Source organism: Nelusetta ayraudi, unplaced genomic scaffold (genome assembly GCF_046127955.1).
Source record: "Nelusetta ayraudi isolate G7.1 ecotype Tasmania unplaced genomic scaffold, CSIRO-AGI_Nayr_v1 ptg000011l, whole genome shotgun sequence".
NCBI classification, from domain to species: Eukaryota; Metazoa; Chordata; class Actinopteri; order Tetraodontiformes; family Monacanthidae; genus Nelusetta; species Nelusetta ayraudi.
In genome coordinates this window covers 19,142,752-19,156,970 of record NW_027466061.1, presented here as the reverse complement: position 1 = coordinate 19,156,970, position 14,219 = coordinate 19,142,752, and the positions used below count along the sequence as shown (strand labels likewise).

The 14,219-nt window shown below is 42.0% G+C and overlaps 2 protein-coding genes across 2 annotated transcripts in view; one reads left to right on the top strand and one right to left on the bottom strand.

Annotated features, from left to right (window-relative positions):
• The first annotated feature begins 4 nt into the window (after positions 1-4).
• On the top strand, positions 5-3,888 carry LOC142885331 (von Willebrand factor C domain-containing protein 2-like). The gene is made up of 3 exons (XM_076021688.1): positions 5-776; positions 1,621-1,750; positions 2,494-3,888. Exons 1-3 carry the CDS (start codon positions 438-440, stop codon positions 2,682-2,684), a joined length of 660 nt encoding a protein of 219 aa, XP_075877803.1. The 5' UTR covers positions 5-437; the 3' UTR covers positions 2,685-3,888.
• A 523-nt stretch (positions 3,889-4,411) lies between these two features.
• The window catches only part of b4galt2 (UDP-Gal:betaGlcNAc beta 1,4- galactosyltransferase, polypeptide 2), a 123,509-nt gene continuing 113,701 nt past the window's right edge, over positions 4,412-14,219 (bottom strand). The window contains exon 7 of the mRNA XM_076021685.1: positions 4,412-8,023. Within this exon, the coding sequence (XP_075877800.1) occupies positions 7,873-8,023 (151 nt within the window). The 3' untranslated portion in view covers positions 4,412-7,872. The remainder of the gene's footprint in view (positions 8,024-14,219) is intronic.

Sequence of the window (14,219 nt, the reverse complement as noted above, 5' to 3'; positions counted from 1 at the left end):
TAAACGTTGAGTGCCTGATTTTAATGGGAATGTTTGTGTTGATTATTCTTTTACACGTCCGGACGGGTTAGAGTGGGAGACAGAGTTTGAGCTGCTCAGGCTGAGCGTGTGAACTCTCAGTGGCTCCAACTTTCCCCCTTTCTGCCCCCATCCTCCACCTTCTTCCGGGCTCCGAGAGACTTGAGCCCAGAAGGGTGCAACGCTGCCCCAGTGGTCCGCCGCGGAACGACGCCGAGGAGTCTCGCTCGCAGAAAAGATGTGACAAAAATAACACTTTTCTTGTGAATCTATAGCATCATACTTGGCCTGGACCACCGATGATTATTTTAAACTCGTCGCTGATTTGCAGTTTCTGGACAAACTGAATGGAATAAGTGAAAAAACGAACAACAACAACAAAAAAAAAATCAAACAAACAAAACAAAACAAAAAAAACAATGATGGCCTTTGGTGAGCGCGCAATACGCACGGCCGTCCTGGCACTTCTCCTTTACGCACAGGCGACTCGCGGCTTCTCGGTGGCCGGTCAACAGGAGCGCACCTGCGAGGACAACGGCAGCGTTTACTTTGTAGGGGAATGGTACTTTCTGGATTCGGACCACTGCACCCAGTGTGAATGCACCGCGGAAGGCTCCGCGTGTTCCCGCACCGAGTGCACGTCTCTACCGGCGGCGTGCATCCATGTCAGCCACTATCCCACCGACTGCTGCCCCAGGTGCGAGAAGATCGGCTGTGAGTACCGAGGAGTGGTCTACGACCTGGGACAGAACTTCCAGGTGAGGCTCGGAGATGCTGCTGAGTGCCAGAGAGTTGATGATGGTTTTATGAAATTGGAAGTTTATTTTTATTTTATTTTTATTTTATTTTTATTTTTTGTCGCTGAGAGAATTTGGTCAGCTTATAATTAAAGCCCAAAATGTGATGGTTACCACGATTTGTTTCAGTCCGTGGAGGGACTTACTTACCCTTACTGAGTAGGTAACAAATTATGTCCGTATCATGAAGCCAAGCTACGAGAGAAGGGCTTTTTAATAATTATTATAGTGCGTTCCATTACAATTATAGCAATTACACTAATGCTATGATTACAAACGTGGCTACTTGTCCAGGGTGTTATTCCTGCTTCGCTTTAAAAATGGATGGATGGAAATTATTGGTATAATTCATTAAAGATGCGTTTAAATGTGTAAGACTGTAACTTAACCGATTGGATAAAATGCACTTGAAACAGAATGACATTTTCATTAAGATACTCATCAAAATGTTTTTTTTTTTGTTTTCTTAAACCATGTTAAGTTGCCTATTGATGAGATAAATAAAAAAAACAAAACAAAACAGTTTACATATACACTTTAGCCTGGTCTTTCAGACTCAACCACCCACCATCTAATTCTAATTTATAGTTTGGCCAATACCAAAGAACAGTATCACCAAACCTGTTTGCTGAAGGTAAACGTGACAAAGTCATCCCCCAGAAGGCATTTCCCTCCTCTACAAGCGACAATAAGCGTCCATCATGGCACTAATGGGGAGTGGCGCCCCCTATGGAGCGATGTGGGCTGGGAATTTGACTCTATAGTCTCTATATTTGTCTCAGCTGTGTGTCTGCTATTTCCTCAGCCTTCAGAATGTGAGCAGTGTACCTGTGACAGCGATGGCATCGCACGGTGTCTGGTAGCAGACTGCGCTCCTCCACCGTGTGTCAACCCCGTCTACCAGCCGGGGAAGTGCTGCCCCGAGTGCCAGGACGGTACGTGACAGATAACCAGTGGCGCTTTTTGCTATGAGCAATGTGGGCAACCGTCCAGGGTGCAGTCTCCTTGGGGGCGCAAGAGTCCCCTCAAAAAAGTCGGTCTGGTTGCACCCCCTTACTGAGCTTGGTCACCCCGTGGCCACCAATCTTTTTTTTTTTTTTGTAGGGAGGGGGGTTGTCGGTTCGCCCAGGGCCAGGACAGCCTCTGCAGATAACAAAGAAAACACACAATGTGTTGAAGGTTCCATGTTGTCCTCATTTTCAGGCCTTGATTTTTAAGGCTGGCATCCAATAAATAAGTCTTGTGTGAATAATTTTCCATAAATCTCTATAGACCTCCAGAACATTTTATATTATACAACCCTGTCTTTACAGCATCCTGAAAAAAATTCTGCTTTAATTTCCTGTTAAAACTCATGCATAGTTGTGCCTTAAGCAGGTGACAAAAGCAAGACAGATGTGTGGCAGTCTCAGAGAATATAATGAACAACTGGCCAGAGGTGCTCTCAATAATTACTGCCCTTTGTGACATCACGAAAGATGAAGATGATCTCTGCAACTGCATGTTTAAGCACGCAATGTCTGCAAGTTTTTTCCTCATTTCTTGAGAGGCACTAAAACATCTGAAACATTTGTAAGGTCAATTTGAACTAAAATGATTATTTTCAAATGTGGACTATTGTGAATGCATTGTGCTATCCACTGGACTTGCTCATCTTACTTCAATCGTTCTCCTCCAGGTCCGAACTGCTATGTCAATGCGTCACGCAGCCAGGTGATTCCAGCAGGAGAGCCGGTCTGGGTGGACTCCTGCACCAAGTGTCGCTGCCATGATGGCCAGGATGCTGGTTACTGGGAGGGAAACCGTCTGGCCACCTGCTCACGCCTCAAAAACTGCACGCCTGAAGAGACCCCCTCCCAGAAAAACTGACTGGTTCGGCACGAGCAGAGCACAAACGCAGGACCACATTAAAACCACTACAATCTCAATTGTAGAGAGAACGGACTGAATTGTCAACGAGACAAGTTATGAAGGAAAAAAGAAATTCAAAATAAGAGTGAGGTGGCAATATTTCATGGTGAATTCGGATGCTGCAAGTGTAATTGCTGAGATGACAAAACTGGCCAATGATGAAGTGCAGTTGCATTGTAAAAAGGGCCCTATACTAAAGATTAGTGAACTTAAACTGACTTTATGTCAAGATATGAACTTTTTTTGTGGAACACATTGTAGTATTAGATCAAGCTCCTGCAGTTTTGGGACTAACAGTGAATTTTTTCATATTTGGCATCCTAACTTTTCCTGTCTTAAATAACAACTTTGATGGAACCAGACACAACCCTTCTTAAATTCCTTTTAAGAACTGGTTTATTTCAAAAGAGTTAGGAGGTTCAAGACAACTAATTTTGACCAATATGTAACATCAGGTGGTCTTGTCAGCTGACAGTTACCGGTTCTTCAGAATGAGTGAATGAGTCTTTGTGTGCGCGGTGAGAAAAAGGACGGCACCTGTTTATCTTTTGGGGCAAAAAGTAGCACAACAAAGACAATTTAGACAAGTGGACATTGAGAGAAAGTAATGGACTTGTCTCAATTCGATGCACCAGAATGTGTCAACAGCTGTGACGTTGGTGTTGTTTTATTTCCTTTAATAGATTCTTATTCTCAGTTCCTGTCCTATTTCAATTTAATGGATGAGACTGTGGCCTGGTGTGTGACCGTTACGTAGTTGTAGACTAAATTTTGTTTTACTCCACAAAGTGTGGTCTCGCGCAGAGACAGCCTCTTATGTTATTTTGTAGTCGTCTCTCATGTAGCTTAACATGTATCATCATAGTTTAAATGCAGCACAGCATTCTACTGTCATAATGTGCAACCTGAGTCATAAGGGATCTTTGACTGGAACCAAAAACGATAATGTGGTTTTATAGTTTAATGTGTAGCATTAGAGCCTACAATGAAGTTACTACATAGGCAGATCCCTGCAGCAGCTGCAGTTTAATAATCATATACGTGTGCCATGGCTGTTCTTCCTTGTGTTTGATTTTCAAAGCAGGTCAAACACTTTAGAGGTGCATGCACTTAAATGAATGAACAATGAGACTAATTCATTTTGATCATTCAGTCTGAGGTTCTTGAATGAAATAAACTTGTTGCCATTTTAAACAAAACGCCTCATTGTTTTTTTTGCTGAAAGTCTACAAAAACAAAACAATATTTTTTTGAATGCAAATTTATAAGATAATAAAAATGGCCTTTACTACCATATTCATTTCCGTTGGTCTCATCTTGAGACTCAAAATAATTCTACACTTTTGAGTTTCAATGCAAATCAAGACTGTGATCAAAAATATGCTTTTTCTTTGCTTTGTTTATGAACAGTGTTGTCTGAAACTGTTTGGTCCCTCTGTGTGAGCAGAAGCTGTCCTGACTTGCTTTCACAAAAGGACATCACGAGAGACCCCTGCCAAGAAGCAATACAAATGGTTCCAGTTCTTTCCAGCGCTAGGAGTCACAGGAGAAACAGATAAGGTGAAGTGAAAAATAATCCGTGCTTATCTTGCACAGAAACAAGAGTAAAAGGTTTATCTGAGCTCTGGAACTGAAGGTGAACTCTCTTTTAAACTGACACACACCAAGTAAACACCCAAACAAGGTCGTGATATAATCTTTAATCATCCGTTTTATTGATTGTATAGAAAAAGTAGGTTTGATATGACATATTGCATTCTATATAAGATATAACATTTTCAACATTCAACATACAAAAAAAACATAGCTAGAGATACAGTAACTGTTTAAAAATGCCCAACAGGCGTGAAAGTCCTGCCTGCTCTCTGCAGCAGACGAGTATTCAAAAGAAGAAAAAGAAAGAATTCCTAACACAACCACCACCAGAGGTTCGCTTGATAACTGGAACAGCTTCAAAAAGTTCAATAGGAAACTTCGTCAAGTGCTCCTCATTGTCTCTCTTCAAGCAAAGGAAATGTTTCAAATATGAATTTTTTCTTTACATCCATGCGCAGTGCCTCTCCTGCTGCATCTTTAATTTTCTCTGGTACCTGCCACTCTTCAGCAGTCACTACTTTTCTCAACTGGCCTTCAAACAAGGGTGGCCTTGATGAAGCCAGAATTTAACAGAATTCTGGCTTATACCTAGTGATACAAATTGTATACAAGAAGTTCTCTTCAATATTTACTTCAACATATTTATAAGATTTTTCTTCCCACCCCTCTGAATTCTGGAACAGAAGGACTAAAATAACTAAAAAAAATTCTCATAAGGCTTTGATCATCCATGCTCCTCTTACGCTCTCAAAAATGACATTTTCAGAAATGATGAAATGAGAATTTATGATCAAGAGGATAAAAAGCGTTTTACCTCGTTGGAATGACGGTGCATTGACTGATCCCTGTCTCTGAATGGGGGAAAAAAGGATTTACACACACAATGTGTGTTCAGAAAGAAGGAAAATACAGACTAAGTGGCACCAATTGAGAGACACATAGAGAGGCTCTGTCGATAAATACACTGGAGAAGGGAGCACTCAAATGGGACGCAGCTGTGCCTGAAGTGGGCAGAAAGCAGCATCACTGACACACACACACAGCCTCGACACTAGAAGCAATGAGAGAAGACACAATGCTCAGAAGAGAAGGCAAGACTGTCAATGCATGTGTGTGTGCGCGCATGTGTGCAGAGAACGTGTTGGATGAAAAAGTAGGCCGAGTCCAATCTTTCTTGAGGCACAAATATAATGTAAAAGAAACAGATGTGGATATATTTCCTTTGTTTTTTCCCTTCCCTTGTTTTTTTCAGAAGTTGACCAAATTTGGAGAAAAACAGTGGTAGTTAAAGCCACAATGTTGACAATGACAAAAACAGTCACAGGAAAGCATGCAGATTGGTGGCTGTTGTAATTTGCCAAAGACATTAGCTTTAAAGGCCCAATATGTAACATTTAGTAGCATCTAATAGTGAGAAAATATATTGTAGACAAAGCTTTATTTTCACGTTTTTTGACGTCCCACTAAAATCTTGCTTATACCAGCTGTGATGCCAGATAAAAACATACAACTCACATCTTACTTACAAGTGGACCTGCTCTTTATGCAATTCTGAATGCTTACACAAATGTGATTATTAATGTGATGTTATGTATTCTCATTGATTTGCTTTTATTACATTTTTATCAAACTAGAAACATGTATTTTTAAAACTGCACTTCATTCCAAAAAAAATCCTTTAAACGTTACACATTTTGGCCTTCTAAAAAGGTGCTCATTAGACTGACATTGTTGTGATATTATTCCTTTAGATACAGGATGACAACGCCAAATGATTAGTAGATGATGAGTCGGAAGTTGTGAGTCTGGTGTCCAGAGGTCAACCTCAAAAACAAGTAAAAACAGGGAGTAGAGAGCTGCAGTGATGATCAATGTTTTGGTCACGTCCTTTTATCACACACAATGATAAACGGAAAGCTCACATGAAGCAGGAAAAAAAAAGTCTTAAAAGCAGCGACGAAATGGTTTGATAACTTGTGAAATTTGCGAGTAATGCAGCCATGGAGCGCTCATTGTGGTAATCTCTGAAGCAGCTGAAGAGATGCCAGTCAGACAATAGACCAACACAAACAGATGGATTTCACTGCTTATTTCCTCCTTTCAGGTGTGATAGATTAAATTCCACTGCAGGTAATAAAAGCAAGCATGAGATATAAATTCGCATCAGGGATGTTGACTGGAAAAAAAATCTGCACTGTAGTTTTTTTTTTTTTGGTTCAAACAGTTGAAAAAGAGGGAAACTCATTATTTTAATCCTTGTCTGTTTAAAGTGTACAGCAGCTTTACTGATGGCGACCCTTGACAGAGATACACAATGGATCCAGACAGATCGCTTGAGTGGCCAATCAGACAAATAGGGTTACTTTACAGATGCAGTACTTTAAACTCAGATCAAATCCGGGAACAGATGCGATTTGTGTCTCATGGAAGTAGAAAATCTTCAAAGCACAGATAGACGCGAACCACATCAGTCTTCTTTCTAATGGAGTGTAAAAAAAAAATATATATATATATAAAAAAAAATCAAGCAGGCTAATCTCCACCGTGTCACCCCATGGGATTAGGATCACCATCGGAGCTGTTGATACATCAGCGTAGTCCTGCCTCTAATCATCTCTGACGCATTCCAGAGAAGCTTCCACTGCGCCGCTTCATCACTCTGGTGTCAATCTCATGTTCCAGGAGTTAGAAAAAGAGTAAGAGAACAAAAGAAGACGATGCTCTGGAGTTTGTCGGCGCTGCTGGACGTCGAGCACTTCCCAGCACGGCTTAGGAGTCCTCTGCTGTGAATGCAGGAGGCACGATACACATTCATTAGTTGATACCAGAGAAGTGGAGAGTTAGATCCAAACAGGTGACTCCCTGACAAACAGAAGAACAAACAAACAAACAAAAAACAAACAATGCTAATCGTCCAGTGGCAAAACGATGATATACTTCTTTGATATGGAATCCGGTTTATATCCAACGACCAACACTGCATGTCATGTTTGGGTTGAGGGAAACAGTTCTCCTCCATCTCTGAAAAGTCTTGGAAGTCATTTTTATTTCCAACCAGTTTTGCTATCATCCAGACGATTTGTTTCCAAATTAAATCAGGTGCTTTTGCAGTTTTCCCATCTCCCTCGTGTGGCACATCCTCCGAGACATCCCATCCATGTAGTCCAGTTACTCAGTGTCTAGTGTTTAGTATTGGCCAGATGCTGGATGACCTCCTCTTTACAAAACACTGTCAAAGGGCTGACTCCCCGATATTGCCTTCCACTTTTCCACACCAGCCTTCGGTCCAGCGGTGACATTCAATAGTTTTCTGTCTGATCTCTTCCAGCTCTGAAGTCACTGCTCGGTAAAGGTAGGAGGTGTGAAGCCAATGGCTGAAAGAGCCCAAGTCCTGAAATGTAATTTTAAAAAGAAGAAAGAGAAAGGCAGAAGGAGACCAGGATGTGCTTTTTACTCTGCCCTTTCTTCCGCTCCCACATCCAGAGATGTGTTGACTTCACTTCCAACATCAGGTGCTCTTCTTCCCAACTTCCTCCCTTCGTCCCTCCTCTTAGCCCTTGAACGGCCGGGGTGGTGGCTTTCCGATCTCCACTGAGATATCCGTGTACAGAGGGTACTTCTTGACGTGAACCAGTCTATAGGTCAGAGAGCTGATGCCGTCTTTCTTCATTGTGTTCTTGGTGTTCTGGATTTTATTAAACCTGCAGGGTGATGAGGGAGTGAGGATGGTGGGGTAAAGAGAATGAAAGGGAGAAACAGGGCGACAAGCAAAAGGTTAAGTCAGAAAAAAAGTGATGTCAGAAAACACTGATACAGCTTTGGAGGGAGACAGATTGTGTTAGAGTAAAATGTTAAAATTGAAACATTTTCTCAACATCAGCGTCAGAGCTTAAATTTTCTATGTCCATTGTACAGCGAAGGGTCAATCGAGCTAACATCATGTTAGCTAGATGGCTGGGTAACCAGGGTCCATGGTAAATATGAAGAGAAAATGTTGAAAATGTCAAGAAAATGACAGCAACAAATAACAATAAAATAAATAAATAAAAACAGTGAAAGAGTCCTATTCCAGCGCCAAAAGAATTTGCATAAGGAATCCAGGCCTAAATATCATTCAAAATTACTCAAATTCTGGATGAGCCAGTCAGAAAGTCAGAGATTCCTTTCCAAAGTACACACAGTAAACAATGGAACACAAAGGAAGCAAAACAACAAAGAAGACATTGAACGATTCCCAAGCAAAAGCTTTACAAAAAGAGTAAAAATATCTGTGGAAAAAAAAACAAAAAAAACCTCAACCTGAACGTACCAACTCAAAACCGTCTTCACCTAGACTGTCCAGACCTTGACCAACAGGTGGTGCTGTTGCCCAGTGCAGCGACTCACTGACCAGGTACGCCGTATCCTTCCTTCTCTGTCGCCATTCATTTAAATAAGGCTGGAGTTTCCCCTCCCCATTGGCTGCGAGTCAACGGTTACATCAGCATCTGCTCTGATTGGACCACATAATAATTCCCAGCGCTGCCTCTCTCGCCCCCTCTGTGACGGCCTTCATATGCATTCACAACACCACCGGGCCGCTGTCACGCTAGCGGTACTATCAGGGTTTGCAACCAGTTAGGGCGACAGCCAGCAGCCTCAGAAGACGGCGGCGGCGGCTGACGTGAACAAAAAGGCATTTTCCTCATGACGTGCTTAGATGTGCAACTGGAGTTGACACTTGAGTCTGGCATGGACCACTGGGTGTGCAGATGCCTTGTCAGAAGTGACTAGTGATGATCTCTGCACCCCCCCATCCCCGTTCCCTCACCCCACTAAAGAAAGAAAGAAAAAAAAAAAAAACCCAAAAAGTGTGCTTCCCTTTTATGCCTTTTATGGCTTTGTAAGCGCAAGAGGAAGCAGGAAAGCCGATGTCAAGCGTCTTGATAGAAAAAAAGGATTCTATGTTGTCTGACTTCTAGGAGCAGTGGCACTTCTGCCTGAAGGGGGTGAGGAAACAGTGAGGAATGTGGGTTTTAGGAGAGGAGGAGTAGACGCTGAGATGAGGGGCTGCCGGTTGGGGACACACATGTAGGGCGCATAACTGGAGTGATTAATAATACACAGGCAGATAACGGATATTTGAAATAAGGGGGATAAGAACTGGGAGGAGGGAAGAAAGAAATCTAGCAGAGATTAAATGCAAAAGGAATAATCCCTGCGTGCACGCAGCGGTCGGATCAGACGCATGTACACACGAACCTGTAGGTCACGCCGTGTTTTTCCTCTACTTTTCGGCTGGAGTTAGAGGGCGACACAAAGACAATTCCCCTCGCATATTCATTAGCCTGATTCCAAGGCTAAGTAAAGCAACATTTTAATTCCACTGGGGGTCTCGCGGTAAAACATTTTCTGGTTTAGGTTTCTCCACAATAGCTCAGCACGCCGGGCTACTGGCTTATTTTGTCTTGGTCTCGTATATTTTCAGCTGGCCCACTTTCTTCGCCATTTTAGGTAAGATCAACAGAACTGTATGCTAAGTAAGAAGAGGAAGACCTTTATTGATCCCACAGTGGGGAAATTTGCATAATTACAGCAACAACAAAAAAAAAAAAAGGCTACAGTGCAAAAGGTCAAGAATTATATTAATTGAAGATATATACAAAAATAAAATATCTCTAAGTATAAACAGAAAAATAAAAAGCGAGATATTTACTATATGCTAAGTATGATGCTAAAGTTCACACAGTCTCGTAATTGTTGCTGAACAAGTAACAATAACTGGTTTATTAAAATGCATCCACAACAGCTGAAACATGACCTTTGTCACTCGCTATGTTACTGGAAGAGCCTAAAACGTTGTTTACTGATTTTACGGTAACAAAACTTCTTTATTGTGAAACAACAAGCACCGCTAACTGCTGTGAGGTAACTATCTGTTGACCCAAATAGTCACAAATACTTTCCTGTTGCTCCAAGGAGCAGGAGGGGCGGGACAATACAATGTGGACGCTGTTGTCACTGCGGAATGGAATTCATCCTGCGCACTGTTTCACGCATCAGCTCATATGCCGGTGGCACTGATGACCTCTCAGGCAGCTCCATGCTCATTGCAGGGAGTAATCATTCACTCACAATGGCGCAATGGGCACAATTTGAGCGAGCTACCAAGAATAGTGGAGGAGGACCTGGGGATGCAACCACTGACCACCTCTACCAATCGAGCCACAGCTGCCTCGGTCAACACTCCACTATATGTGAAATGCACAGTTTTTATGTAGTTAAACACTACTCTGTCAACGGACACATCCAGAATTTAAAATTTTAGCAACAGCAACAAAGGAGAAGAATTCAAATAGGCAAGCAGGGCTTATTTTATTTTCTAAGCAACACACTGTCTGATTACCACCTTCAGAGACAAGAACAAGTAAATAACCTATCCAGCCTAGCACCTAGCAACCAAGCAATCATTCATTTTTCATAATGTTTATTAAAACAGGCTACACACTGCTTTCATTATCGGCGGTTTCTTCTTCTTCTATTTTTAAAGCACACATTATTGTAAGTTGTTATATGTTAATTAGGCTGGTGTAGCAGTGAAATCTCAATGTTTCATTGTTCTGTGCTAATCTAAGCTAACTAGCCACACGTGTACCCGTCAAAGCAACAAAGCTGAGGGAAAATGTGGTGCCTGGCTAAATTTCTTCCATTTACAGAAAGGTCATCACTAGGTTAATCTTACTTAACAAAAACAACAACTCAAATCCAAAACAAACACACTCACTACTCATTACTATTATTGTACACACTCCATTATTGGCGGATGGCAACGTGTGAATGGAATGTCAAAGAAAGCAATGGAGACGCTGGGTCATTTGCGATGTATGTGGCTCCTCTGCTAGAGGAAATACGCCCGTGTGCATGTGTGCGCGTGCAAGTATGTGTGCTGGTACTTTAGGTTGGTGATGAATGTGCTCCTTTCATACTTCCACCGGCCATATAGCTCATTGCTATGCTTAACCAGAATCTTCAAAAAAAGAGGCGGGGAGAATGGACTCCTCAGTGTGAATGAGAATGCAGAGGAGCTGCTAAACATCCATCAAACAGTCGGGACAGTGCCTCTCCAGGTGAACGCCAGGAATTACGCAGGTGCTCCAGATAAACTCTCCCAGTAGGTTCCCCCTCCCTTTAACAGAAAATAAGTCTGTCGAGGGCAAATATTGATAATGTGTTTTTTGGTTGTTCCGACTGCATGACGGGGGAGGACTTTCTGACCTCCTCCAGAACCAAAAACTCTTTGGTTTTTCTTGACTTGTGTTCTGGCAGCCCTTTACACCGTCCACTCTAACACAAAACAATGACTGGGACCCCAAGAGCGTTGGCGAGGAGCTGAAAGCGCCGCCTCCCGACGTAAAGTAAAACATTCACCTTTTGACTCTTCTAATCCCACGACACAGAGGCTATGGCAGACTGAGGGTTTGAAGCCGCTCGCAGAGACACAGGAAAAAGGGCTTTAAGTGCACTGAAAGCAATCTGAAACTGCCTCCAGCCGGTGGAAAGTCATTTATTGAAATATTGTGAATTTAGAGATGGAGCTGGGGGGAACAAACTCACTTTATTCAGCCCACACAGCTGAACCGCTGCCACGAGGTGACCATCTCAGAGAAAAACAGAACAAAAAAGCCTCCTGATTATTCTGAGCTGCCACGCTCCACTTAAGTCCAAATGCCACTTCTTTTAAAAAGATCCTTTAAGCCCAAATTCCTGAACCAGCGTCTGCAAGGGAGGGAAAAGAACAATAAAATGAAATAAAAAATAACATTGTACCAAATAATATGCTGCTCACTGTGACCCTCTAGCTGAGCTTATGAATAATGTATCAACCGCAAATAAGTAATGTCCTTTTTGGTGTCACCTCCCATTGAGGAACGCTGGTCCAGAGACCAAAGGGACTGCAGAGCGGCGGTCCCTCAGTGGAGGAAAAGCAGGAACTGAGTATTAAGTGGACACACAGGCTTAAACACACGCAAACACACACATTTACTCGCAACAGAAGCACTTCCTTGCAGGCTGTCCGCTGATTTATTGATTTTGATGAAGCCAACTAGACTGGACTGGCCCAGCCGGCTCCCATTTTACTTGGTGTCATTTCAGAGCACAATCACAGAGAGGTTGTCAAGCTGCTTTCCCACAAACTCACACACAATTGATTAAATGTAGTCTGTGATCCAGGTTATCTGGGAGAGAGCGTTCTGAAGTTTTTCTTTTGTCATATTAAACTATTAGTGAGGCAAGGAAACATTTAGAAACTGAAGAGTGGAATGTGTGTGTGTGTGTGTGTGTGTGTGTGTGTGTGTGTGTGTGTGTGTGTGTGTGTGTGTGTGTGTGTGTGTGTGTGTGTGTACATACATCGCCTGCTTCACCAAAGAATGTGTCAGACTTGTCAAACTACCCCATTGTCATTTGCCATGAGCAGCCTCACACTGTCACTAAATAACGGATGTACATCTATGAAGTGATGTCAAAAAACCTATTAGCAACTGTTTTGCAATTCTTTTTGAAAAATAAATGGAGAAATAAATGTTGATAGTGCTGGCAGAGGAAGATTTTCTTTCCAAATCAATGATTAAGAGAGACTTTAAATTTAATGCAAAAAGAGATTTTAAAAGTGGAAAATCTTTGTTATTAAAATCCCTTTCAAGTTGAGATAGAATATTCTATGTGACTGTGCATCATACATCAATGTGGCTGTCAGATACAAAATCAAGCACGTCATTACTTCTTTAGCTGCAACTTTCACACAAACTCCCATGTGTGCTATGCATCCTTTTACAAACTCAAGCAGGAGGCACATGTCGCAATTGTGCAACTCTTTATGTCATCCGAGGTCATCAAACCAAAACGATATTGAAGGAGGGAGTCTGACGCATCTCCACTCCACCCCCGGCAGCGGCGGCTATCGATTTTAGCGCTAAGAAGCCACGTTGCCTGGCGCTGCCCGGGTGTGAAAACAGTGGCTCTTAGAAGAGAATAAACAGTGATAATCCACATTTAAGCAGCTTAATGTGAGGTGCTATACTCCTGGTGATTAATGCGTCCGCAGAGGCTCATCGCACCACGTTGGGCTCCATTCATCAAACCACAACATAACGCCTTTACAAGGGAAGCGTTTTTACACATTGGTCAGAAAAGTAATTTATCAAGCCTTGCCAAACAGGCACATCTGAGCTCACTGGCCCACTTCTGAAAAGCAGCATTTGGTAAATTGAAAATGTTGTATTCCCGGCGTTCTAATATCTCACAGCCTGCCAGTCACAGCGAGGAACGCGCAGCGGTCTTCAGATGGTTGTGTTCAATTACGCCTGTCTGATGTGAAATCTGACTGTTTCACATCAGAGGAATCTGCCTGAACTCGGCCCATGTGCATGACAGATTTGGGGAGTAACAATGTACAAAATTGTCGATTTTTCAGGTATCTGTACTTCAGTATTTCTTTTTCTGACGACTTTTTACATTTACTCCCCAAATTTGTGCACAAATATCTGTACTTCTGCTTCCATTGGAAAAACATGCGGGCTACTTTTCTCCTTAAAAATCTTTAAATTATGCAAATAATGTTAAAAGTAATTCACTTAGTGTTACAGTTGTTGTTCTTTGAAGTGGAGCTATTTGAACGATGCTGTTGTGTAGGTCAATGTAAAAGTGGATTATATTTTATGGGGAGATTCTATTAGGGTACCTCAGCTTGGGGGTCGCTGTTCAGTACGATTTCAGTTCAGAGAAAAATGTAGAAAATAACATTGGCTGTTGTTACTAAAAGTATAAACATCCTGGTCATAACTATTTTCTTGTACTATATACTATATAAGAGTACTAAATATGTTACATGTAACTTTCATTTTGCAAAATGATCAACTC